The sequence below is a fragment of the Apostichopus japonicus genome, chromosome 21 (genome assembly GCF_037975245.1).
Source record: "Apostichopus japonicus isolate 1M-3 chromosome 21, ASM3797524v1, whole genome shotgun sequence".
NCBI lineage: Eukaryota > Metazoa > Echinodermata > Holothuroidea > Aspidochirotida > Stichopodidae > Apostichopus > Apostichopus japonicus.
This window is the reverse complement of record NC_092581.1, coordinates 4,479,793-4,505,847: the sequence shown is the minus strand read 5'-3', so window position 1 is coordinate 4,505,847 and position 26,055 is coordinate 4,479,793. Positions and strand designations below refer to the sequence as shown.

The 26,055-nt window shown below is 39.7% G+C and overlaps 1 protein-coding gene across 3 annotated transcripts; it reads right to left on the bottom strand.

Moving 5' to 3' along the window:
- Positions 1–2,348: 2,348 nt before the first annotated feature.
- Positions 2,349–25,826, bottom strand: LOC139962691 (uncharacterized). 3 transcript variants are annotated; one of them, XM_071962879.1, is made up of 15 exons: positions 25,670–25,826; positions 23,867–23,956; positions 23,100–23,222; positions 14,738–14,908; positions 14,101–14,243; positions 13,438–13,626; positions 11,972–12,133; positions 11,124–11,258; positions 10,304–10,543; positions 9,338–9,448; positions 7,390–7,546; positions 6,928–7,136; positions 5,243–6,107; positions 4,336–4,500; positions 2,349–3,147 (listed from the first exon to the last, which is right to left on the bottom strand). In XM_071962879.1, exons 1-15 carry the CDS (start codon positions 25,691–25,693, stop codon positions 3,049–3,051), a joined length of 2,883 nt encoding a protein of 960 aa, XP_071818980.1. In that variant the 5' UTR covers positions 25,694–25,826; the 3' UTR covers positions 2,349–3,048. The 3 variants fall into 3 exon arrangements, with proteins under 3 accessions (XP_071818980.1, XP_071818983.1, XP_071818981.1); XM_071962882.1 differs by lacking the exons at positions 23,867–23,956; positions 25,670–25,826 and adding an exon at positions 18,090–18,200 and having other exon boundaries at positions 23,100–23,206; XM_071962880.1 differs by lacking the exons at positions 23,100–23,222; positions 23,867–23,956; positions 25,670–25,826 and adding an exon at positions 17,893–18,074.
- Between the last annotated feature and the right edge of the window lie 229 nt (positions 25,827–26,055).

The following is a 26,055-nucleotide window of genomic DNA, read 5'->3' as shown; positions in this document are numbered from 1 at the left end:
AATTTAAAATATTCCCCAAACATTTCTTAAGGTCAAGTATTTATCAACAGTTACTAGGACACTATGGTCAGTACATTGTCAATTTAAGGGTTCAAACCCTATCTCATTGGTCTTTTCCCTCACAGTTCTGTAGTTGAAATAGTAGAAATGAGCATTAGCCTATTTCTCAAGTATGGCACAGTAGTAACTTCCTTGAAGTTGTCTACGGATCAAACATGCACAGTAGGTAGAATTCCTGCTCTTATTCTTACTCTCATGCTGAAGTGTTAGAAATGATAATTGCATCTCGATGGTTAGTGTGTCACAGTTGGTAGGGCACTGTAACATAGAGTCGGACAAACTTGTCTGAAATTCAAACCCCCAAAACAGCAGTTTTGATCTTCTACCCTTTTCCACCTTGCATCTTGAATTTGAAATATTAGAAATGAACTTCAATTCTCCACAGTTGCAGTGGCCAAGTTGGTAGTGGTCTGTAACTGGAGAGTCGGACAATCTCCATGTCCTGAGTTCAGATCTACTTGAGAGCATTTTGATTTTGAAATATTAGAAACGAGCATTATTTCTCAACAGTTGTAGTGGCCAAGTTGGTAGTGCTCTGTAACTGAGAGAGTCAGACAATCTCCATGTCCTGAGTTCAACTCCACATGAGAACATTTGATTTTCTGCTCTTTTCCTCCTTCCATTGTGAATTCGGAAGTTGAAATATTAGAAACGAGCATTATTTCTCAACAGTTGCAGTGGTCAAGTTGGTAGTGCTCTGTAACTGAGAGAGTCAGACAATCTCCATGTCCTGAGTTCAACTCCACATGAGAACATTTTGATTTTCTGCTCTTTTCCTCCTTCCATTGTGAATTCGGAAGTTGAAATATTAGAAACGAGCATTATTTCTCAACAGTTGCAGTGGCCAAGTTGGTAGTGCTCTGTAACTGAGAGAGTCAGACAATCTCCATGTCCTGAGTTCTACTCCACATGAGAGCATTTTGATTTTCTGCTCTTTTCCTCCTTCCATTGTGAATTCGGAAGTTGAAATATTAGAAACGAGCATTATTTCTCAACAGTTGCAGTGGCCAAGTTGGTAGTGCTCTGTAACTGAGAGAGTCAGACAATCTCCATGTCCTGAGTTCTACTCCACATGAGAGCATTTTGATTTTCTGCTCTTTTCCTCCTTCCATTGTTAATTCGGAAGTTGAAATATTAGAAACGAGCATTATTTCTCAACAGTTGCAGTGGCCAAGTTGGTAGTGCTCTGTAACTGAGAGAGTCAGACAATCTCCATGTCCTGAGTTCTACTCCACATGAGAGCATTTTGATTTTCTGCTCTTTTCCTCCTTCCATTGTGAATTCGGAAGTTGAAATATTAGAAACGAGCATTATTTCTCAACAGTTGCAGTGGCCAAGTTGGTAGTGCTCTGTAACTGAGAGAGTCAGACAATCTCCATGTCCTGAGTTCTACTCCACATGAGAGCATTTTGATTTTCTGCTCTTTTCCTCCTTCCATTGTGAATTCGGAAGTTGAAATATTAGAAACGAGCATTATTTCTCAACAGTTGCAGTGGCCAAGTTGGTAGTGCTATGTAACTGAGAGAGTCAGACAATCTCCATGTCTGCGGTTCGATTCCAGTCTGAGCCTTTTACTTTTCTGTTCGATGGAAAAGGTGGAAGTATAAAGGTAAGAAACGAAGATTTTCCGTTGGGAACCGGAATGGTGGGTTTGGTTGCTCTGCTTGCAGGCAATTAGACTTTCCCAATTTCCTTATTGGCTGGGTTCAAGCCCAGGTTGAGGTGAGACAAGGTAGAAATGAGAGGTAAGAAGAGGGAAAGAGGAGAGGTGAAGTGAGAGGGGTAGAAAGGAGAGTAGGGGTGGAAGGAGCATAGGGGCAGCAAGGAGAGGTGAGAAGGGGCAGCAGAGGAGGGGAAAGGAGAGAGAAGATGAGAGGAGGGGTAGAATGAGAAGGGGTAGGAAGGAGGGGTGGAGAGGAGGAAGCGGAGAAGGGTGAGTGATTGCGGACTAGGTGAGATCGCCGGCACCCCCCCCCTGACTAGCTTCCCACGCGGACAAGGTGAGATCGCCGGCACCCCACTCCCTGACTAGCTATCCAAGCGGTCTCCCCTCACCGTGACAAGGAACAGTGGAGAAAATGTTTTACAAAAATGTCTAAGTCCAGACAACTGGATCTTTAAATATTTGAAAAGCTTAATCATTAATGTATCCCATGTTGGTCTTGTGGTACAGCAGGAAATTTTGCATCACAGGGTCCCTGGTTCAAACCCAACTATTGCTTGTCTTTTACATTTTGTTCAGTTAAGTTTCCAACAACAAAAGTACAAATAAAAACAATGCTGAAGTATTATTTTGTGAACAATTTCTGTATTGTACAAATTTAAAAAGACATTACATACAAGGTTCAACAAAGACATCACACCACAAAAAACAAAACAAAAAAACCCTGAAAAAAGTAATGTTGGGAGGGTGAGGTGTCACCAGGTCCCTGCTTGATACATAAAGTACTGTAATGCTCACTAATACTTCACAGTTGTGTTTAATCCCTCCTACAAATTTCCAGCATTTACTTATTTACATTTCTGTCTTGATTACATTACATATTATCCTGCTAAATGATGATCTCTAAGACCCCCCCTGCCCCCACATGGGTGTGTGGTGATGATAAACGATATCACTATTAAAATATGACTGTCGTATAATATTTCACAACGAACGAACCATCATTCCGGTTATCTGCACAAATTTTTTTTTTTAAAAACAAAGCGGGTACCTGTATTCTATAAAATCAAATGAAAAGTGTCTGTTATCCACCCAGAAATGGAAGCTTATACACCTTGGGTTTTAACATGTCATTGCATGCATCCATTCGGGGTCTCTTGTAGTTTGACTCTGGCCGAGTGCTGATAGTATTCAACTATTTCTATGAGGATGTTACTACTACTGAACAATTTACAGCCATGGAATCTTTATTCTGAAAATTGCTGGGTCACTCACTAAATGGACAAACCCTAGTATTTACAGGTCAGAGTAGAGAGCTCTTCTTTTCACAGCGCTGAGTCAGAGGACTTTTTCCTAAACGACTGCAGGGCTTTCTCCCGTAGTTGGTCCAGCTTTTCTTTATCTTCACTTCCACTCCCTGATTCCTGGAGAGAGAGAGTTAGGAACATAGTATTTCAGGAAATTATGACTCTGTTTGGACAACCCAAATCAGCTTTGGAGATCATCTGGGTGGGGGATTAGTTGTTTACATCAAATTCAGACTGCAATGTGACTAAATGACCCCAAATAGGTGACATGATGGAGGTACAGACAAAAACGAAAACCACGGTGGACCTATGGTCCACCTGAAGGGGAGCATGACCGACCCAACTCTGGTGTTCTGTACACCAAATTGACAAATCTCTCTTACAGTGTACATATTGTTCATTCTTTGTTATTGCTACATTTGTTTTTGGACAACCAGAAAAGATCCATACAAATTTGCCTCCTGTATTTTGAAGTAGAACTTACAGAAATCTGCTAATGTTCAACATAATAGAAGAAGCATTTATGGCATTCTTTAAATATTCTTTTGAGAAAAGCAAAACAAAAATAACTCACTAGAGCCGACAAGCCAATCATCAATATTATAACCTGTACTGTGGTGTACAGTAACTTCATGTGTCTTCTAATTTACATACTCTGTCATATATACATATGTAGCCGCACATAAAAGACACTGTAGTGTTTGAAAGTAAAGCTGTGATTATTTCATTCCTTGTTATGTTTTCACTTCCATTCCAATGCAACATGATAAAATTATCGGTGGGTACCATGTGGTTGGAGGATAAAACTAAATCATAGAGTAAAATTAGAGAGATTATTCCCTTCCACCCTTTTAAAAAAGAATATCTGTTCTCTTAGGCATCGCTAATTTACTAAATACAATCCTACAGCTCTCTAATGGTGATGTCATACCTTGTGTAGCATATGAACAGAAATATTACCCGCATCTGGTGGACGTTTTCATAGTACATTATATCGACAGATCGCACTGTCCTAAACATGCCGTCCTTAGTGCACTACTTAAGATAAACAAACTAGCGATAGGTCTGTCGTAAAAAAGATGTCACCCCTTGTGCGGTTACCTATCATAGAAGGGTAAATGTTGTCCCTGGTACAGAGTGCCACAAGAATGTAGCTTTGAATAAAGTCAGAGGTCAAGAACATATCATGCCTAGTCCAGTACTTTCGACTGCGGTGTCCCTTTGTAAATTTTACGAATCAGACATATGTGGTCAAACCCAGTGGGTCTTAGTGTGAGACCGATGTCATCTGCTGCCCTCACTCACCTCTGAGCCGTTCTTATCTTCATCCACTTCCTCTTCGTCGTCGTCTTTGGCGCTCTTCGCTTGCTTCTTCATCTTCTTGTGTTTCTTGTGTTTTTTATGTTTCTTGTGCTTCTTATCCTTCTTCTTTTTCTTCTTGGATTCCTTGTTCTTTACCTCCGGTTCCTCCTAACGACGTAATATGAAACAAATAAAAATAGTTACATAAAAATAGTCAAAGTGTCGTAAAGAGCCACGGCGTTGGGCCAGCCAGACGTCCAGCGTATGCAATCGTATAGACCATATGAACAGTTCCAAAGCCTATATAAAATAGAAACAGGATAACTGTCAGCTCTTCCATAGTCTCTGGTGCCCTTCAAGCATTGCATGAAAGAACACTTACCAGCAGGGTAGTGCTATTATCATGGGAAACTCATGAAGATATCCAAAGAACTCACAAGTTTTAAAGGGAATAGGCATAAATTCCCTACTCATATAAATATCAATTATATGAATATTAATGGCTTAAATGCTTAGCTAACGTAAACAAAGCCAGTAAGTTTAGTATCTTAATAACCATTTAAAAATTTAGTTTGTCAGTTTGTAGTGCCAACTGTTGACTAACTCTGTACATCAATATGATCGAGCAATGCTCTTGTACAAATATACAATTGGTTCAAAGAGAAGATTCTTGTATAAGCTTTATAGATTTTTACAATATTCCCAGAAAACAATTTTTGTGGTCAGTTCAACGAGTTGTCACACATGGAGCAGTCCCAATCTACGTCAGTTTATTCAACGACCTTGATTCTAAACGCTTCACAAGGGGACTATGTACTGTTTGTCCAAAGAGCAGTTACAAAGCATGGTTACAGCTAGCATAGGTACAAAGCATAGATAAAAAGCATAGTTAAAACGCATCGTTACAAACCTCCTGGGTGGGGTTTTCAGAATCCTCCTTCGTCTGTGGTGGTTCTGGAGACCCTGACGGAGATCTCTCCTCCCTGACTGCAGGTGACGACACCTTCCCTTTCTTTTCCCTCTCCGCCTCTCCCTCAGAGGAGGACGATCTCGCTCTTCTCTTTCTCTTGTCAGCTGGTGGGGGCGGAGGAGGGGGAGGAGGAGGAGGGGACTCGGGTGACGCTACCCTTCCCCGTCCTCGGTCAGGTGACGGTGAAGCCCTCTCTTCGGGCGAGGTCGACGCCTTCCTCACTTTCTTATCAGGCTTCCTCTTGACCCTCTGTTCTGGCTCGCTATCTGAGCTTTGGTCGCGACTCCGCTTCTTAGGGGAGGCGTTCTTCCCGTGGTTCTTCTTGGTCCTCTCGGGACTGCTCCCGGAGTCCCTGTCGGACGACGGTGACCTCTGGACCTTCTTCGGCGACCTCTTGCGAGACGGTTTGGCAACGGGCGAGGCATCTCTCGGTGCCACGGCTCTCTTGGTCTTCCGAGGGGATGGACTCTCGGACGAGCTCTTGCCTCGATCGGAGGAGGCGCTGGCTTTCCTCTTCGGAGCCGGGAGACTCCTACGAGGGGATCGGCTGACCCTTCGAGGGGGGCTCCTCTGTCTCCTTGGCGGAGGAGACAGGGAGCGTCGTCTCCTCGGTCTTGGAGACGGTGACCTGTTTCTGATCCTATCGTGTTGCATCCTGCCAGGTGGGCTATATCTACGCCTCGGAGGCGACCCAAAGGAACGTCTTCCTCCACCCCTCATCGGGGATCGCCTTCTGTCAAAGCGTGGGCTACTGCGCATGCGACCGTATCGTGGTGAAGGTGATCTCTTTCTCGGGGGAGATCGTCTGAAAAAATCAATATGACCTCATTACAAAGAGCGAGAGATAGAGGAAGAGAGAGACAGAGAGGTGCAGCATGTTTTGAGAGAAACATCCAATGAATTCAAAGCTCAGCAATATTCATGGCAAATATGGCAAACCCCTTTCAAGACAATAAGATAAATTAACTCCCAGGTCTTGAAACTGAGGGGTACAACCCTTTTAAAGTTTGCCAAAATGAGTTGAACAGTTTGCCAACAATTCAAAGGAAACAAAAAACATTGCCGACGGTTGCGGAAATAGCAACAAAATTTGAACATAAAGTACTTCAAAAGCTGCAACTTATACAAAACCATCTTGCAACTAAGCAACCTTAACAATTTAAACCTTTGTCAAATGCGAGAGGTATAACTCCTCCCTGCCCCTCCCCCCCCCCTTGATTCATATTTTAGTAGATTTTAGTCTTTCATTTAGATGAATGTTTTAGTGCTATTATTCAATACTTAAATACTACTACAATGAAGGTCATTACTTTTTGTAGTTAAGTTGCCATTCCAAATAATGAAGTAAGATTAAGTATTTGTCAATTTTTTGTTTTCTAATCTAGGTAATACTAATCTGAAAGTGTATGGATCTCAAACTGTTTAAGGTAAGAAATTAACTACGTACATTCATAATGCCAGGATACGATGAAAAACCTCTCAGAGACATAGTTGCGATGCTTACTTGCCATAATTTACAAAACATGAACAAATAACTGGTTCGGTTTTCTCCACCAACCCTAACTTGGAAGAGTTACTGGGACAGGTTTATACACATTTCGGAGTTCTTTATCATATAAACTCACCGTCTTCTATTGGGCGATGGCGACCTCCTGAACCTGCCTCTCGAACCTGACCTACTCCTGCTGCTGCGAGGAGCCTTCTTCTTCTCCTTCTCGTCTTCAGACTCTGAGTCCGATGATGATTCTGAATGGCGACGGTAGTGACGTTTGGCTAGTTTGCTCTGCTTCTTGGGAGTCGCCTTCTTGGTCTTGCCCTCGTCTTGGCTGCCGTCCTGCCGGACAAATTGAAGAGCACAACGTTTACGGTCGACGCAATCCAATCGGTCAACGTGAAGGTTATCAATTATCGATCGACTGGGAGAATGCACAGGGCTTTCTTGGATCATTATTAATTAAGGAGTCACATCTAACCAATGAGATCACAACATGGGTTGCCAAGGAGACTGTTTGCGTAAGCAGGGTCTTACATTACGAATGAAACGTCATCTCTTCAGAAATTTAAATCATGGACGATGCTCTACTTACCTTATCTGAGCCGCTGTCGTCCTGAGCAGTCTTCTTCTTACCGTCATCTTTGGGTCCGGGGGAAGGAGATGTACTGGAGCTATTCTTCCTCTGGGTTTCTTTCTTCGCCTTCGCAGCATCTTCCTCCTCTGAGGACGAGGATGACGAATGTCTCTTGCTGTAGGATCGAGAGAATAATTTAAAGTGTTCAAATTTTGTGTAGCAGTTTTGAAGGCTCTGGAACTCTTTCTTATTAAAGGGTGTGAAGATTCGCGCACAAAGAAACGTCTAAATGCCGGTAATCTGACCTAGTTTCGAATGAGGTGTAACAGAAGTGTTAGACACCACCATCGATCCCAGAAAATACACACACAGCTTGCTACCGTCGGTAATTAAACACTAGTGTACAGTCAGTAAATACAGCTGCGGTCGATACCCACAGCACAGTGTACAAACGATACAGCGATGGACATCTCAGGTCCAGCTAAAGATAACAAGGTATCACTTTTCATTAGTGTCTGCATTTTGTAGCGACAAGAGAAAAACTTCACTTGCAAGCAAGGGAAAGTTAACTTTTTCAGAGCGTGGCACGCTGTTTGGGGCGAGCCTTCAATGCCTTGAAATACTATTGTTCCTGTGTGCAGGAAAAACTGTTATACCAACTCATCAATTGTATTAGCAAATTTCCCATTTGGCATAGCACTTTGCAATGTCCGATACCTGATATATTAATTTTTCTAGACCAAAACAAGGTTTATGATTTTATTACAAAAGCCTAGATACTATAGAAAGGCTATAGTAAGGCATACCAAATTGCAACTCTCATAACATGCATGCTGAACTGTAACGTTAACTTGGGCCGGGGGGGGGGGGGTGGGGTGGTGGAGACACCGAGAGAACCATGAACATCAGATAATGGCATACCGTTACCTTACACTATTTCACTATGGTTTATTCATGTTGTTAACATCGTCCCTCTCGGTGACCTTGCTTACATAGACATTATCAATAATCACAATGCATTACTTAGACCTAGCTAGTAATGTCCAGCATACGATCTGACCATAAGGCTGGACGGGAAGACTTTCTCCAAACTTGCTTGACCGATAAGACGCAGATTTACAAAATCACAGGAAAGTATCCATGTAAAGTAGATCATTATGATAATTTATGCAAATAAGAGTTTTTTCCGCACTTTTTCAGACTATATAGTTCAAAATTGGATTTTTCCCTATCTCCCCCTACCTATCTCTCAACCACTTGGATAATATGAGAGAATGTGTGGTGTGGTGTGAGAGAAGGTGTGTTGTTCAAGGGTGAAAATGAGGCTCTGCTTGAAAAGTAACCAGAATGCAAAATGCATTGCGGTTTCGATGATGTAACATGAGCAGATTTCATCATGAATCTGACCTAATGTATAGTGAGGGTGTACATGTTTACAAGGGTTTCACAATTTGACCTCTGATGACCCCAAATAACCTTTCACCTCCACCAAAAACAATAGGCTTCTTGTACTCAATGTCGTACTTCTACACACCTCCCCTTATAATAATTAAATGGTATTTCTATGAAAACTGAAGCTCAATAAGCCGATTTATATCGATTAGGCAACAGAAGGAATCGATATAATCCATCCTGATTGAAATTGGGAAAAGTCAATTTTTGGTCCAAATCTGAGATTTTTGTAAGGGTATAGCCTTATGATTTTTTCAATTTTGGGCCCAAATCGTGATTTTTTGAATAGTTTCTGAAACATGCCTATATGATGAAGCAGCCCATTTTATTATCAATCAGGCAATAAAACTGCTATAATAGGTCCATAATTTTAAGGAAAATAGAACAATATCAATATGAATAATTAAATGGTATTTCTATGAAAACTGATGATTATCATCGAAACCAAAAGAAGACATTCTGAGGACGACAACGGCACATCAAATGTCTTAGGTATTACTAAAGACACACCCACCTTTTAGGAGGTGACTTCTTCTTGACTGGTTTCTTGGGTGAGGGTGATCGAGATGACCCCGACGATGACCCTGAGCTCCCAGAGGATGACCTGGCTGTCCTCTTAGCTGGCCTGAAAGATACATGTAGCAAAGAGATTAGGACATGGTTAGTGATTAATACTAAAATTAGAGAAAAAAGAACAAGAAAAAAGCAACTATTCTTGCAAATATTATTTTTTTTTCTGATTTTAAGTTGACAAGGCTAAAGATCTGAGTCAAAATATCAAAATAATGTCAAAATATCCTGGAAAGGTCATCATCAGGTCAGGGAAATAATTTAGTACTCAACTTATTTGTACCGTAAGTTTTGAAAGCTCTCATGAAATACTACAGTTACTCTGTACAGGAACTTCTATATAACATTTTGCAATTGTAAAAAGCCATTTTGACTTTTTCTTTCCAGTTACTGGATAAATTAATCCCTGGTAAGTGGTAAAAAATGTTAAAGTGTTTAAGATGACAAGAAGTAGAGAATGTTACAATAAACCTAAAATATTGCCATGTGATCAAAGAAAGTTAATATATGATGAAAAGCTGAAAAGTGGTGGATTTATACCTAACTACAAAAAAGATGAAAAAGGGGGTCGGAGATCTCAAAAACTAGAAGGAATGTGTGCAGGTTGTTTGTCGTAGAGACGTACAGACTCATAAAATCACACATGCATGGCATGATCGAGGGACGTACACTGACAAATCACTCGTCCATGACATGTCACTGGTATCTAAAATCCAGGGATTTTACACTGATATGTTGTGGACTTGTGACAAATCTGTTAACCAACTGATATACAACAGGGACACTTCCCGGCATTCCTGTAAATCCTTCATTTTGTTGGACACGGACGGACGGCTTGTTTAACAGACACATCACTGATCTATTATGGCAGGGGGCGGACATGTTACAGGATTATTCTGTCATCCTTTACCTCTTCGGGGAGCGGCTCGTTCTCTTTATTACTTTCGGAGATCTCGATCGGCGTCGGGGCGAGGATCGCCTGGGCGGGGATCGCCTGGGCGGGGATCGTCTGGGCGAGTATCTGTTTGATCTTCTTGGTGACCCTCTTCTCCCTGGTGATCGGGATCTCCTGGATGCCAATCTCATACCAGATCCAGAATGGCGGGGAGGTGTCCTCGATCTTCTCCTCACTGGGGACCTGGATGGCCTCCTGGAGTAATTAAATTAAATTAATTAGTTTAAGCCTTATTCAAAGGACAAACATCTGATTGTTGCAAAGAAATTGGAAGATTTTGTCATGCATACCATCAAAACTAACCAGAACTAATGCCAAAAAAAGGTTCTTGTTGACTGGATGACAGTTCATCGAATGGAACAATTGTTAAATGTTAGAGCTCTTACTGTTGAACAGATGTTCGTTGACTAGCACATCTGTAGACTCAACGTATGTGTTGAAGAGCATAATTCAACAGACGCGTAGACACATTTGTTGAACAGTCACATATTCTTGAACAGCACATTTGTCGACTAGCCTTTATATGTTGATTTAACACACATTTGTTGACCAGCAACTCTGTTGACTGGCACCTCTGTCGACATACACATTTGTTGCTCAGCGATATTGTTGAATAGATACAAAATTTTTGTTTAACACCCCATTTATTGATTTATTGAATGGCCTCAACTGTCCAATAGCACATTTGTCAAAGAGACAAAACTTGTGGAATTTTTCTGAAGCTAATTCTCACTGCAGTCTCTCACTATAATCAAAGCAAAAGTAACGACTGTACCTTCTGGATCTATCTAGGGAGCGGGACCGACGCCTGGGTGAGGGGGTCCTCCTACGAGGAGAGCGTGAACGCCTCCTCGGTGACCTTGATCTTCTGCGAGGGGAAGATCTGTTTCTTCTCGGAGACGATCTTGATCTGTCAAGAGAATCACAAGGAATATCAGTTAACATTCCAATAAAATCTTCTATTAAATGATGAAATGAAAGAAAGCAATAGCATCTTGTTTTCTTTGTCCCTGTCCATGGATGTCTTCACATATTATTTGGTGATGCACAATAAAGCGATCATGTGGGATATTTTATATTTCAACGACAACATGTGCAGGCTACGAAGAACCTGGAAATTGCTCTAAATGTGCCTTGTTTCAAGACATCTGTATTACACATTTCTTAGATCTTAAGACTTTTGTTATCACTTTAACTACCCAGACCGACCCACAACCCTCCCAGATGTAAGACTTCCCGGCTTCCGATGTCAATAGCACTCCGGATTTCTCTAAAGGTCTCATTCACTGTATACGATTTCCCAATGCATTTTTTTCAAAATTTGCTATTATACTTAATATGTGAGGTTGAACTTAATTTATTAACTAAAAATTTTGCTATTACGATTTAATTATTACAATTCTAATCAATATTCATGAGCGATCATTTTCATACCACCTTATTATCAGAGTTGAACAGTCTTAATATTGCATGGTTATACATCTCAAAGAAACTGAATTTCCACTGAACGAGAGAATGCATTTCCTTCACAAGACAAAGAAAGTTCCTACAAATTGATATTTGAAGGTATAAGAGTCGTAGAATTTGAATGAATTCGTACAGGGAGCGGTCCTCAGTGCATACCTTGAGTACGACCTCCTCTTGCGATCTCTTCGTGATCGTGAACGACTCCTCGACTTACTCCTCGAACGGCTCCTCGAGCTATGTTTGGCTTTCCCGTCCCGGGATCTACTTCTGCTCCTGTCCTTCTTACGATCCTTGCTGGAGCTATTATCGGACTTGACACTGAAATAAACAGACAGATCAAATTTGAACATCGGCAGCATTGTATGTTTGTATGTTTTTTTTTTAGATTCTCCTGCAAGCAGGAACTCGCGAAGAAGCCATCATTGGCTTATCAAATCCGCAATCCGACCGAAGTCAGTCTTTTAGATTCATATTTAACGTCCATGATTATGAATTGTCAATTATCAACAACGCTGTAACTGGACGACATACATTAATCTTGGAGTGACTCCAACTCGGGACCTTAAAGATTGAAAGGCACTGGCGATAACCACTGAGCTAAAACTCCACAATCCTGAGCTGCATTGTAGCTAGACTGAATCTTGCAGAGTGACTCGTTTCAACGAACGATTGTGCATCACACACTAAGAAAGAAAACACATCCTGTGTGGTATCTATCTGTAACAGATATTTTAACTGGATTTGAGATGCTGTAACTCTTCCCTACCGTCCTCTTCCCTACACTGTCCTCTAGCAAATTATGGAAAGGTTGTCAGAAGCTTTCAGCACATCTCCACACTTCTTTCACAGTGCCCTGACATTTCACTGAAACTCTACTTTTTCAGACAACTTCTAAAATGCCCTCAAAAGGTTACGATGCCCTTCGCGGACCTTAAAGCAGCATTTTGCGTCCATTTCTATGGTTTTTCTCAACCTCACTGATTCCACGATGCCATAACGACATACAAAATCTTACTTTAAATGGTAGCATAAAAGTCGAAAAATTTACAACACTCAACTCTGTTTTTCTCAAAGATATTTTCCGTTGGGATCCAAATAAACCTCGCCCATAATATGAATATTTAAAGCTACGAACGTCATTGGCCAATACGTAATACAACACCATGCTTGATTTGTGTAGATTGTCTACGGCAGTTGTACCAGGGAGCTGTTAGTGTCCAGTTCGTTGGTTGTACCAAGTTACCAACTCGACGTTTTGAATCTATTTTTAGCAACGACTCATAACTAAACCTGCATCTCTGATTGGTTGAATTCAAACTAGTTGGTTGGGGGAACTGTAAGCGATTAATATTAAATGTGTAATTTGTCGGAGGACACTTTACTCATTATCTGCAAATGTCATTAATTAATTGCCAATTAACACTTTTGGCAGGGAAAAACTTGGCTAATATCTTAGTTTGCTGTTTTGTGATTGATATATGTAAAAAACTTGATGGACTTGTCAAAAAAGTGGAAAACAGCGACAAAAACGTAAAATGCTGCTTTAATTCATGCCCTGTCGGACAGTTATGATCGGGCCAATTCCTCACAAAAATAAACAAGGTCAATATTTGAGGACTGACCTTCTCTTGACCTCTCCAACGGGGGGAGGAGATCCGGATTCTGCAATCGGTTTCTTCTCCTTCTCTGGTGATTTTGATTTGGACTTTGATTTAGACTTTGATTTGGATCTAGACCTGGAGCGAGACTTCTTCTCGCCCTCGTCTTTCGGTTTTGGTTCCCAGTCCCATTTCGCAGGTCTGGGTTTGTACCTGAAGGGAGAAATTTTAAGAGCAAGGAAGAAGAAAAGTTAAAAACAAAACCCGAAAAGGGGGCAAGATCTAACCAGATCGTTCGCTATTTCATGTTACTTTTCAACCACACATGATTTGAAAGAAGTCTTTGCCTATCCATATCCATCAACTATATATCCATATCCTATTTATAAATATGTACTTTCATGTATTTATACTGGATTTTTAATTAAACTAGAAACTTTAATAAACTATAAACTTGACTGTGAACAAGACATCAATTTTTAACTTCCTAGTGTTTGGGTTTGCTGACCTCTATATACATTTTACTTTCAAGGGAATATTTCTGGCAAATGCAAGCCCTGGTGGCTCTTATAAACTAACAACTAAATAGCAGTTCTGTGATTTGTTTTATTGCCATGACGATTACAACCTAATAATGATGCTAAGAAGCTGTTGCTAGGTAATATTATTATCGCTATGACGACTCACTCTGCAGATTCAGAGTCTCCCTTCTCGTCGACCTCTTTCCCGTCCTCCGTCTTCGTCCCTACTTCACCGTTCTTCTCCTTTTCCTCTTCTTCCTTCTTCTCTTCTGCTTCCTTTAGCTTGGCTTGAATCAACTCCTGCTCTTGCTAAAAAAAATACCAGAAAAGAAAATAGGTCAAAAAAGGACTCCAAAAATAACCATCTTTGCTCCTGAACAGTGCACTTCTAAACATCAGGCCAACTTACTTTTACACATTCTCTTACACAGGCTCTCTAGTGGATAAGAAGTTTGCTAACAGTTTTATTTTAGTTTGGTACATTTATTGTTCGACGAATGTGCCCCCTAAGCATGTAACATCATATCCCACTTCTGCCACCAACCAAGTCTAAAATATATGCCCTCATGACCTCCCATTCCACTATATTTCACATCTCCACCCACTCAACTCACCTCTTCCCCCACCCCTCCCTTTTCCCACCCCCTCCCTTCTATCACCCCTCCCTTCTATCACCTCTCCATGCTCCCCATCACCCCCTCCCTGCTCCCCGCCCCCAATCACCCCCTCCCTGCTCCCCAACCCCCATTACCCCCTCCCTGCTCCCCCACCCCCCATCACTTTGAAATCAGTATCTGAAGTACCTGTCGTTTCCTGATCTCCTCCTTCTTCGTCTCCAGAAACGCAGCTGGGATTCCGGCGATATTTTCTTGAGCACTTGTCAGTAGTTCCCATAGTTCAGTCATAAAGTTGAGGGCGTTCTTCGAGTTCAGGAAACCGGTGAGATTGATCTGCATCGTCTTGGGATCGGGATGCTGTAGAGAACAAGCGTTTAGCAGAATATAAGCAATGACGAACGGACACACCTCGTGGGAACAAATATTCTCACATCAACCACATATTAGTACTATTTCAAACCGTAAATTATAATTTCGAGACAAAGATCGTGTCTGTTGATCAGATCTACCTTACCGTAAAACCGGGTCGGAAAAAATTCTTCAAAAACTTTTTGGGGAGGTGTGCAATAACACACACCTGACCTTGGTTTTCTTATTATCATCTTACCATCTTACTACATGTGCAAGTCTATGTGCCGGCAAGGCGAATGATTTCCAATAGCATCATGAGCATGTCGTCCCTCAAAAACAGAAAAACAAGAGGGAGCAGTGCTCAGAAGTACACCTGTTTTCTATATATGAATAAATATGTGGGGGAGGGGGTGAGCCGAGAGGAATTCATTATCATTGAACTCCTTCTGACCATCCCCTCTCTGACGTCTCTCCGACAGACCTCATCATTAGATTTTCAACCTGTAGTTAATGCAAGGAGACTGACAAACTAGTCTTTGTGAAAATATCATGACAACCAAAAGTTTAGGTAAGCAGCACAATTCAACTTTCAAGTATTCACTCCTCTTTTAAGAATAAAACCACAATAACAATACAAATGTCATTAAAGTAGAAAAAAGAAAAACCGATGTTACAAGGAAATGCCAAATCCCTCCCACAACATCTGTTGAAAGATATTTTGCTTTGGTAGTTCATGTGATATTTCCTGGTCTTATTTTTACCGTGTAAATTATATGGAAGCAGTTGACTTTGGCAGATTGTTTCTCCCCCTCTTCTTAACAACCCCCCCCCTCAACCCCTGCCAACATGTGGACTTCCATATATAATATAGCCAGAATGCCAATGTGCATTGTAGTTTCGATGATGTAACATGAGCTGTTTTCTTGAATGAAATCTGACGTAATGTATTGTGAGGGTGTACAACATACTTGATCTTCGTAGTACAGTGAAAAGCAGTGTGATGTGACAAACAATAAATTCACAATGACACAGGTTGTCCTGAAATGACCATTAACCTCAACAACAGGCTTCTTGTACTAAATGTGATAGATACATCAACATACTAAATATGACATCTGTCCTTGTTGTAATATTGTGTAAAACATGGTTATCACAATTTGACCCCTGGTGAACTCAAACGACCATTGACCTCCGCCAACATTAGGCTTCTTGTACTCAATGTGGTACAATTACATACCAAATATGCGATCTGTCCAAGTCTCCATTGTTTAGGAAGGTGCGTTAGTGTAGAGAGACAGGTAAGAGGGGACTTCAAATGACCTTTGACCTCCACCAAAAGCAATAATAGGCTCCTTAAATTTGATATGGTACATGTACAAACCAAATATGAGATCTGTACAAGGTTCCTTTCTTGCAATATCATATTTACAAGGTTTTCAGTTTGACCTCTGACCTCCACCAAAAACAATAGGCTTCTTGGTCTCAATGTGGTTCTTCTACACACCAAATATGAGGTCTACCCAAGCTTCCCTTCTTTAAGATATCGTGTTTACAAGGTTTTCACACTTTGACCACTAGTGACCCCAAATGACCTTTGACCTCTACAAAAAAACAATAGACTTCTTGTACTCAATGTGGTGCTTCTACACACCAAATACGAAATTGGTTGGACCTTCCCTTTCTTCAGCTGTAGTGTTTACAAGATGGGCTCACAAACGCACACACACGCTATCATGAATGCAAAGGTTTCTATTATCATTATAAACCAAGAAATCTACTAAAACATGTGTGCTTAATTTGGTGAACAAGTTAACTCAACCAGATATATTTCAGCCAGGTTTCCGTATCGTCCACTAAGGAAGAAATGATAAACCCTCGCAACATGAACATATTTTCCACTTAAATATCTCACAGACATTATCTTTGTCGGTTAAGTTGAGGAAACGTCCAGTGCTTTCAAGCACTGATCATCCCTGTACCATTACTAAGCAACATATGACCATAAACACTGACCACTTAACTCTTCTTTATTACAAATGCAAATAAACTTAGCAGACACACTTTTACAAAGAAGTGAAACCAGAGAATGGACGAATAATCGACCTGTTTATGTTCCTCATCCGAGCTTTGTGAGTCAAATGTCAGTCCAGTGCTTCTCCTAACAGAAGACTTACCTTTAAGGACTTCACCTTCCTTCCTTCCTTGTATCACTTAATTACTCTAGATTTTATCCACTCATTACTTACCTTATCGAGAGGGGGGGTGTGGGGTTAACACCTCTTGCCCTCCAACCACCCATACCAATTAAACCCTGATCAGCTCTAGATATCACCTTGGATGAACCCCAAAACCCAGAGTTGTGACCAGTCAATAAATTATTATTAATTAATTATTTAATATATTAATTAATTAATTATTCGGTCAAGTCAAGTCATTAGTAAGGTCTCCATTTTCCAGACTTGAGTCACTGTATTACCTCTATGGGGAAAGAATTTCACAAACACAATTTTAAACAAAAATTTAAAAGAAAATTGTTGAAATTTCAGTTACCGGAGTCATAACTTGTTACAAACACTGCTCAAAACCCAAAGTTTCTAAAAGATGTTCACAGAGCTTTGCCTTTAATACCTGTAATACTCCACTGACTCTGTTAACTTACTGTCATACTAACAAGAGACATTTTTATGAAACTTTGGCAGGACGAGCCTTTTTCATAAAAATCACACGTTCTATTATTTATCCCTCAAAACATTCCAGAGAAAGCAGTCAATGTTATCATGTGAACTCAATTTTAATGTTAACTCATTTTTTTTTTTTGCGTGTCAAATGAAACACGGCAGATAGCCAAATTTTGGCAGAAAAAATTGTCACTATCTGGTCACCTCAAGCTCATCCATAAAGGCTCATCTTTGTGGCATGCAAAATTTTGGGAGCTTGCAAGATACTCTACGTCATTTGAAAACAATGAAAATATGGTAATTTTTCCAAACCTGAGGGATAGTGAGTGGCCTTAAAATAGGCAGCAGTGAAGATACTACACTATATCAGATCATCTCTGTACTGTATGCATATTCATCAGATCATCTCTGTACTGTATGCATATTCATTACACTCTTCCTTGTACATAGTTCGGGCAACATCTCAAGTGATTGTAACGTAATGCTTTCCTATAAAACGGGCACCAAACCTGACTTCCTGCTGCTCGGCATGACAATAAAGATTGGGGACGGTCCTGCCTCTGAAAGACCACTCCGGCCGCCACCTACTGTACTGTATGTAGTCATCTGGTATTTTCTTTCTTTCAAGTGAAGAGTTTTAAATAAATTATCTAAAACATGGAAGATGAAATGGGGGTGTAAGTCTAAACAGTCAACAACTTTCAAAAAAACCTTCTTAATCAAAGTTTGAATTCCTCACAGACTGGAACTTCTAACTGCATATATTATAAGTGTATGTATATATCTGAAATAACAATTCCTTTTCTTTTTGACAGAGATTTTCTCCTAAAATGCTACGAAAGAATACAAGAGAATTAAGCTGTCATATAGCTATCTAAGTACATGACCTTTGACACAAGTGTAATAATTTAAAAGTTAAATATCTTACACAACATTTTAACATAATCGCAAACGTTAATTCAGATAAAGACAAGTACAACAACATTAACGAACACAAAGAAAGAAACAAACTTATTCTTAAAAATTAATTACAATTAAATTCTTATAAAAAATGAACAAAAAAGAGAGAGAGGGAGTTCCCCCACCCCCCTCCCCAGCCCCATCTATCAACACCATTTACCTAAATGCAATTCTGGAATGGCATGTTGGGATTATAAACAATTTCGAGATAAGCAATGATTTTAATATTTAAAAGAACACTACTTTGAAATTAAACATATGAATGAATTTGAACTCTTCTTGGACAATAAATAGGGTTTAATATTTTCTAGACATCCAATGTTTGCTGGTCCCTTTGTCACTAATGATGTATACTGTGTACCGTGTAAATAATATGCATGCGGTTACTCTTTAAGACACATGCATCACATCCAACGAATAGTTTGGCTTCCAAATTTTGTGTTACCAATTCTTTCTTTGGATGGCTCTTAATTTCGTCTCTCATCCAATAACTATCGTTCCTGTGGAAAAAAACAACTTCTAAACACCTCTACACTTGTACATTCAGTAGCAACTTGACCTTTTGGGATTAGCGTTTTGCGATGCAATACCGGCCAAATTATTCCCAAAATTCACTCCTATCGGGAAAGATTAATCTGGCATCACTTGGCCAAAAAATATTTAAGCACTATAAGCATTGTAAGCACTCTGAGCATTGTAATCGGGTCTGAGTGTTTGTGTCTTCAGTTTTTTTTCTCTCCTATAGGGTCCTTGATGGAGACTTGAGTGTCCCTCCTGATCCTTTTTTTCTACTAAACTAGACTAGACTAAACTAAACTATAGTTAAGTTAACCATCATACTGTAGTTAGTTAGTTTGACAGAATTACTGTGTAATGACATATATACAGTATTATTAAAACAGCACTATACAGTGACTACTCTACCATGTATATTTGTGACCTCTTTTACTGTAACTGTGATTACCTTGAACATATAAAACTTACAGCATGACATTTTAGTTCCTATTCACCTAAATTGAGAACACCAGCCAGGGGAATCAGGATGACAAGATCTTACTTTGTCTCAGGGAGGTATTAATAAAAGTGACTCGGGACAAGTCTACATTTGACAGTTGATCAACGTCGCATGGAAGAGCATTCTGCAATCGTGTAATAACCAGCATTAGCTAGTTATACTCTACATAGTATTCCAGTGTGCCCACAACCCCCCTACCCCCTCCCCTTACAATCTTGATCTCCTCCTGGGTCAGGATCATCCCTCCCTAACAGGGAGATCATGACAGCAGGGTTAGACCTTCCTCGATAGAGTAAACGAGGCTATACAGTATGTGCAGAGAGTTACAGGGACGGATGCAGTCTCCAAATGATCAATGATCTCGCACAAGAGAGAGCAGCCATCGATTCCTGCACATAGTTCCTGCATAGTACAGTTAGCACCTTACAATTATGCAATTTTACAAAATGTATGGCAAATAGAACATAAACAACAATAACATGAAAATGAACATGGAATGTGGGCATAGCATGTCATTCATAACATTTGTAAGTGGGGAGAAAAACATAGGAAGGTAAATGAGCTCTGATTCATCGAAGTCGTAGTAATATCCAATATAAAAATTTCATTATACATCTGAAGGCTTCATTTTACATCACATGATCGTCTGCTGACATAAACAATCACAATTTGCTAAGCTTTGGTTACATTTTTCTGCTCAACTTCTGCACAAATCTGTGCAGATATTTTGACTCGAGTACAGACGGGATTCTGGGAAAGAGAAACGGTCTCAATCGCCGTTTCTAATTAATTCTGATTTTAAGGTTATATTAACTACGTTCATGAAGCTTGCAGATAATATAACTCTAAGGATTGTGATCAGGGAGAGTAATAAACTGAGATCAATCTTTGGTTACTTACCAGGCAAAATATCTACCAATAGAATTTAAGCACTTTTCAGTGACTTACTGTTCGCAAAATACTGGTCAGTCTTACTATCAAACTGCATGTACTCTAAGCAAATTCCAACCATTAGACTAAACGAGTAAGTTGTAGCTAGGAAGTAAACGTAACATAGCAGCCAACTTTCATATCAGCTTTCCATACAGCTTCAAGCTTGCACACACACTAGCCTCCACAACGTTAGATGAGCCTAACTTTTATTTCTATATTTACATACAAGACAAAACTATCTATAGTAATTTGTACTTATAGTTCCAATTAATAACAATTGGTTGACCTTTAATGTTCTTACCTTTAATTCTTTTCTTATCAGAAAGCAAACAAGCTCTTTCTCTCTCTAAACATCATAGTTGCAAGCATTGTAATGGAAGCAACACTTAAAAGTGTTTTCTTACTGGCCAGACTAACTGTCAATATGGCTTCAGCAATCATCAGAAAGTATCATTTTAAGGTAAGCAGTTATTACCTACATAGCTTAAAACTTTCCTCACTCTCCAGACTTACCGTCTATATGGCTTCACCAATCATCATTTTAAGGTAAGCAGTTACTTACCTACAATGCTTAAAGCTTTCCTCACTGGCCTGACTTATTGTCTATATGGCTGTAGCAATCATCAGCAAGTATCATTTTAAGGTAAGCAGTTATTAACCTACGTATATGGCAAGCCATACATGTGCAATAATTTGATAAACCAAGTTTATCGTCGTTAAACTCTGTTTTTTGATCGATAAACTCAGTTTATCAAGCGAAAAGCAGGGTTACCTCGATAAACTAAGATTATCGACGATAAACCAAGTTTATCAAATGGGAACTATGTTTTTCGCTCGGTAAACTAAGTTTATCGATAAACTGTGTTTTTTGATAAACTCAGTTTATCGCCGTTAACTCTGTTTTTCGATCAATTAACTGAGTTTATCCATAAACTCAGGATATCTATTGATAAACTCAGGTTATCGATCGAAAAACAGAGTTTAACTGCGATAAACTAGGTTTATCAAAATATTGCACATGTGGCTTGCCATATACGTAGCTTTTAGCTTTCCTCACTGGCCAGACTTACCGTCTATATGGCTGTAGCAATCACGAACAAGTATCAATCTAATGTGACCAATACCTTAACTCAACTTATATCTTTTCTCAGCAGGCTAGCTAGCTTTCTTTATAGTTGTTATCATGAAGAGGTATCATGTTTAAACAAGTAGATCTCGTATCTGTTTTTACCAGGTACAACCATCAGCAAGTATCATTTTTAAGGTTAGCAGTAACTTAGGTAAGTAGCTTCAATCTTTTCACAGCAGGCTATCAACAACTATTACCAATCATCATCCCATCTCAACTGTAGCCTTCTACTGTACTGTAGGTAAGTAGGGGACTGGAAGAGGGTGGGTGTGTGTGGAAGCAAATGGTATTCCTTCCTTTAGCCCACGTATATCATGCCTAACCTATTACAAGATATGTACAAACTTTGTACCTGGAAACCAATCTGTATTTGCCATTAACTGATTGACCCTTCTGGAGTTGTTCTCATTTTCCGTAACAAATTTTTGATCAAGATGATTAATAATCATCTCACTTACCTTTCTTCTCACTTTTTATAATCATGTGACCTTAAACTTAAACAGAACTTGAAAAAACACATTTGTCAAATATTACGTTTTATTTGCCACACTATGTCTTTTACGAACACTAGTGCGGCCTGGCTTATCTCACATTACACTAATGGCATGGTTCCCATACGTTTAAGCAAAAACTAAAAAATTCCAGACTATTTTCAGGACCAAAACAGGTCTTACAGTTCACTTTGAAGCAAACAATTAATGAAGATATCATATCGGCTACCTTTATTAAGCTCAACAATTTGTACTGTATCTACTGCAAAATGTATGCTAAACCCTTTTGTTAAATTTTGGTGAGTCAGGCGTTCAAAGAGCCATGAACCTCTTAGCCTTCAATGGCTTGCCTTTTGAAGGAGACCCTGCTGTCTACAAACAGGCTTTTCAAGTAGATATGAAGTTTGCTCACAGCTTTTCGTCTTGAGGGATCTTTAGTGGTCTGTCTTCTTGGGCCATTGAACGACACTTAAAGACATCTATATGCGTTCTGGGTCAATTTGTCTTACCTTACCTAAGAGAAAACTTACTTGAATGTGTTCCCAAATAACTCACCTTTTTCAATAATGCTATCAACTATTTATCAATAATTTTTCTAGCTGTGATTGTCTCATAAACAGAGTTGTACATTATAAAGCCACAAATTTGACTTGTCTTTTCATTCATTCAGAGCTATCAACTACCCAATTAAATTTTCAACTACTATGAAATGCTCATAAAATAAGCCATTTTGTTAAGAAATCAGTCTCTCTAACATATTTTTTACGATGGTGCTGTTGAACAGTAGCATTCGATAGGTCTAACAATGTAACAGAGTAAAATCTTTGCAATCTTTGCAAAATGCAGTTCTCCAAACCAATATCAAAGTTGTCTGCACGGCCAAAGTACAGACAAGACTTACTTTTCGAGGTATTCTCTCCCTGATCACAAAACGTTACTGCGTTTCACTTAAACCATGGCATTAATGAATATTCATGACTGTGTTACCAACCTCTTCTTCTAATTGGTTGAAGATGAACTCAATGAGTACATCATCTTCCATTCCCAACAGTTCAGTGATCCTCTTTGTGATCCATGGCTTCAAAATATCCAGATTGACTTTACTCATAAACACCTGCAAATTTGGGAAAGCAAAACAACACATAGCATTAAACCGGAAAGCCAATATAGGTTAAATGCAAGATTTCCTTGCCATATGTTTCACATGAGAGAACATTTCATACTTAGAAAAAGTCAAAGCGCCAGAAGTTTCATCATTGAAGAATCTCCTAGTAGGATCGCAACGTCAGACACTATATACGTGCAAGGATAAATGGATTAGAATATTGGTGTCCTTTCCTGAAAAGCTAGTAGCCTGAGACAAAACTTTGTACATGCATGTTTCCTCAAGCAGTAAGATTAGGATTAGCAGGAATGTGCTCAGGAAGTAATTGAGTGCCGAGGGGATTTGTGCCGCAGTGTGATCTAATTCCATGGTGAGGTGTCTCAGTGGTGGGGGTGTCTCCACCTCATTGGAAGATTTTTACAAATGAAGTATTATTAGATGGCAAATGGTGCTATCGTTCTCCTATTTTGGCGCTCACTTCTGTGCCAAGTATTCACCCATGTTTTGGTAATGACAAAATTTGTAAAGTTAATCATCAAAAAAAGTGCCGGGCGAAAATGTTTAAAACATTCTTTGTGCTGGGCGCCAGTCAAAACTGCGGGGAACAGCCGCCAGCACATCCCTGGATTAGCATCAAAATGAGGGCATTATACCTTTTTCTCTAACACTGGAGCAAACTTTAAAGTTTTCAGCAACTTCTTCTGTTTGTTGGCAAATCTGTTGTCCTGATCAGCACTGGTGCCCTGTAAAGGTGAAATCGTATGAAAATCCTTTAGTTGTGTAACAATATACAGGTATATCGCTTTACTTAAACTTGTCACATTATACACTGCAGGGAGTACATCAGTGCTTTTTTTGCTACAGCGATCACATGTTCAGACAGGCTTACTCTATGTAGTATATCCCTTAAAATTCACTACTAGCTAGTCTCTCAATTTTCTTCATAAAAATGAAGTTAGTTTATTTCTTTGCAAAGCTAGGTTAAAATCTTCTTCAAGATATTATTTAGTAACTATGTCTAACTCAGCTGGAGTTCTTTTTTGTCCAAAATGAATGCTTATGAATTTTTCATATTCCTATGACTGGCAAAGGCCAGTAATGGCAGTAGGCCTACGCTATTTGCAACACCTTCAAGGCCGAATGGAGATCTCCTGAAGCGCCAAAAAGCCAAGGTAAATTCCCTGACTGCAGATCATTACGGTATACATGAGTTGATTACTAGTAGTAGTAGGATGGTGACTTCGAAGTTCGGCCACTTAAGACTTAAAACACCCCAAAACTAAATCTTCTGGTATAAATCATTTGAAAATATACTTCATATGGTGGGAGAATTTTGTTATAGTACGATACACGGCCAAACTTTCTTTCCTGCAAACTGTTTTCACGTTGTTTTCCAAGAAGATTCTTCGTGATTGTGGAACTGGTATTTCTTGCTAGAGTATTGCGAAGTTCGGACACGCAACCCACAGTGTGGCGCTGGTGACAAAATTGGTGGCGCAGTTGCTTTTTCAGTAATTATAACAGACTTCATAGATCTTCGTCATTTTATTGACAAATATGTAAGTAATTTCTTGCACACGGGTCATTTTGGAGAGAAAATAACTGTAGGTTCGTACTTTTTCGTGAAATTTGACTCTTCCTGTAGATTTTCATGGTGAAATCGTGTATTTCTTAGGGTGTCCGAACTTTCGCAGTATGCCGAACTTCGCAATACTGACTATACTGTAGTACACCATTGTTCATTATAATTTACCATGCAGGGGGGGGGGGGGCTGCTATGGGAAGGTAGATGCATTTACCAGGGGTTCCTATTGGCAAATGGATGCTTTGTCAACCTTAGGTTTTCATTGTGTAAAAGATCACTTTGATTAAGGCAGTGTAGTGGAGAATCGATGAATATCTTTCGATCATCATTTTGCACGTTAAAAAGACTAGAATAAGTTAGCCTGTTAGGAAAATGTACAAAGTCATTAATCCAGTAGCAGCTCAAACTTGCAGTGAGGCACTGAATAGGCTCACTTGTGTACAGCTAGCTAGTATATGCCTAGTACAACTGAACTCCTGCCATAAATTCCTGACGTTACACTTTCAAACTCAAACTGTTACAGAAGCAATGCAGTCTTTGAACTTGTACTCGTTCTTTAGTAGGTTATTTTTGCCGATGTTCTTTGCAATTGTTTGAGAAAAAATAGACGTAGCTGCATATTAATGATTCTGCGGCATGCTTTACATTGTTCATCACTCTCTTTTGGTGGAAAAAGCTGAAATTTCTTACTGCACAGAAATGTAAGTTTCCAATGTGCATTACGCCTAGCCTAGGCTGCCTAGGCTATAGCTTACAGTTATATTGAAGGGTTAGGCTAGCATGTTATTTGCAGACTAAAGTCTAGGCCTAGGTCGAATTGAAGCATGTGTTTACATAGGCCTAAATGCTAAGTAAAATCATTCAAACATACTCTAAAGAATCCAGCATCGGACATGATTAGGCAGTTATGACTCTAGCATACGAAAAATTGATGAAATGAAACAACCCGCGGCAAAACAAAACAGCTAATATCAGTCGCGTGGTTCACTGTAAGTACTAGTCCTATATACTGCGCGTGGTTAAGCGCCTATCATACTTCGACACAGGTACAAGTCGTCCGCACAAGTAAATTGAGGACGCTATACAATAACACTTAGCATAGCCGTATATAGTCAAGACAGATCCAGACGATTAACTTTGGAAACGCAAAATGAGTCAAGTAGAACTACTAGGTTGCTTCTGTGCGGGCCTACCCCTGACAGGATACTTCCCAAGTTCCCTCTATGCTATTCAAGTCATTTCGACGTTAACTTGTGA

Coding starts and splice junctions, on each gene's coding strand:
- LOC139962691 (XM_071962879.1), bottom strand. CDS start 25,693: ATGTCCGATGCTGGATTCTTTAGA. Junction 23,223..23,866: donor CTCCAGTGTTAGAGAAAAAG/GTATAATGCCCT, acceptor CCAAATTTGCAG/GTGTTTATGAGTAAAGTCAA. Junction 13,627..14,100: donor GGAGACTCTGAATCTGCAGA/GTGAGTCGTCAT, acceptor TTCTCCCTTCAG/GTACAAACCCAGACCTGCGA.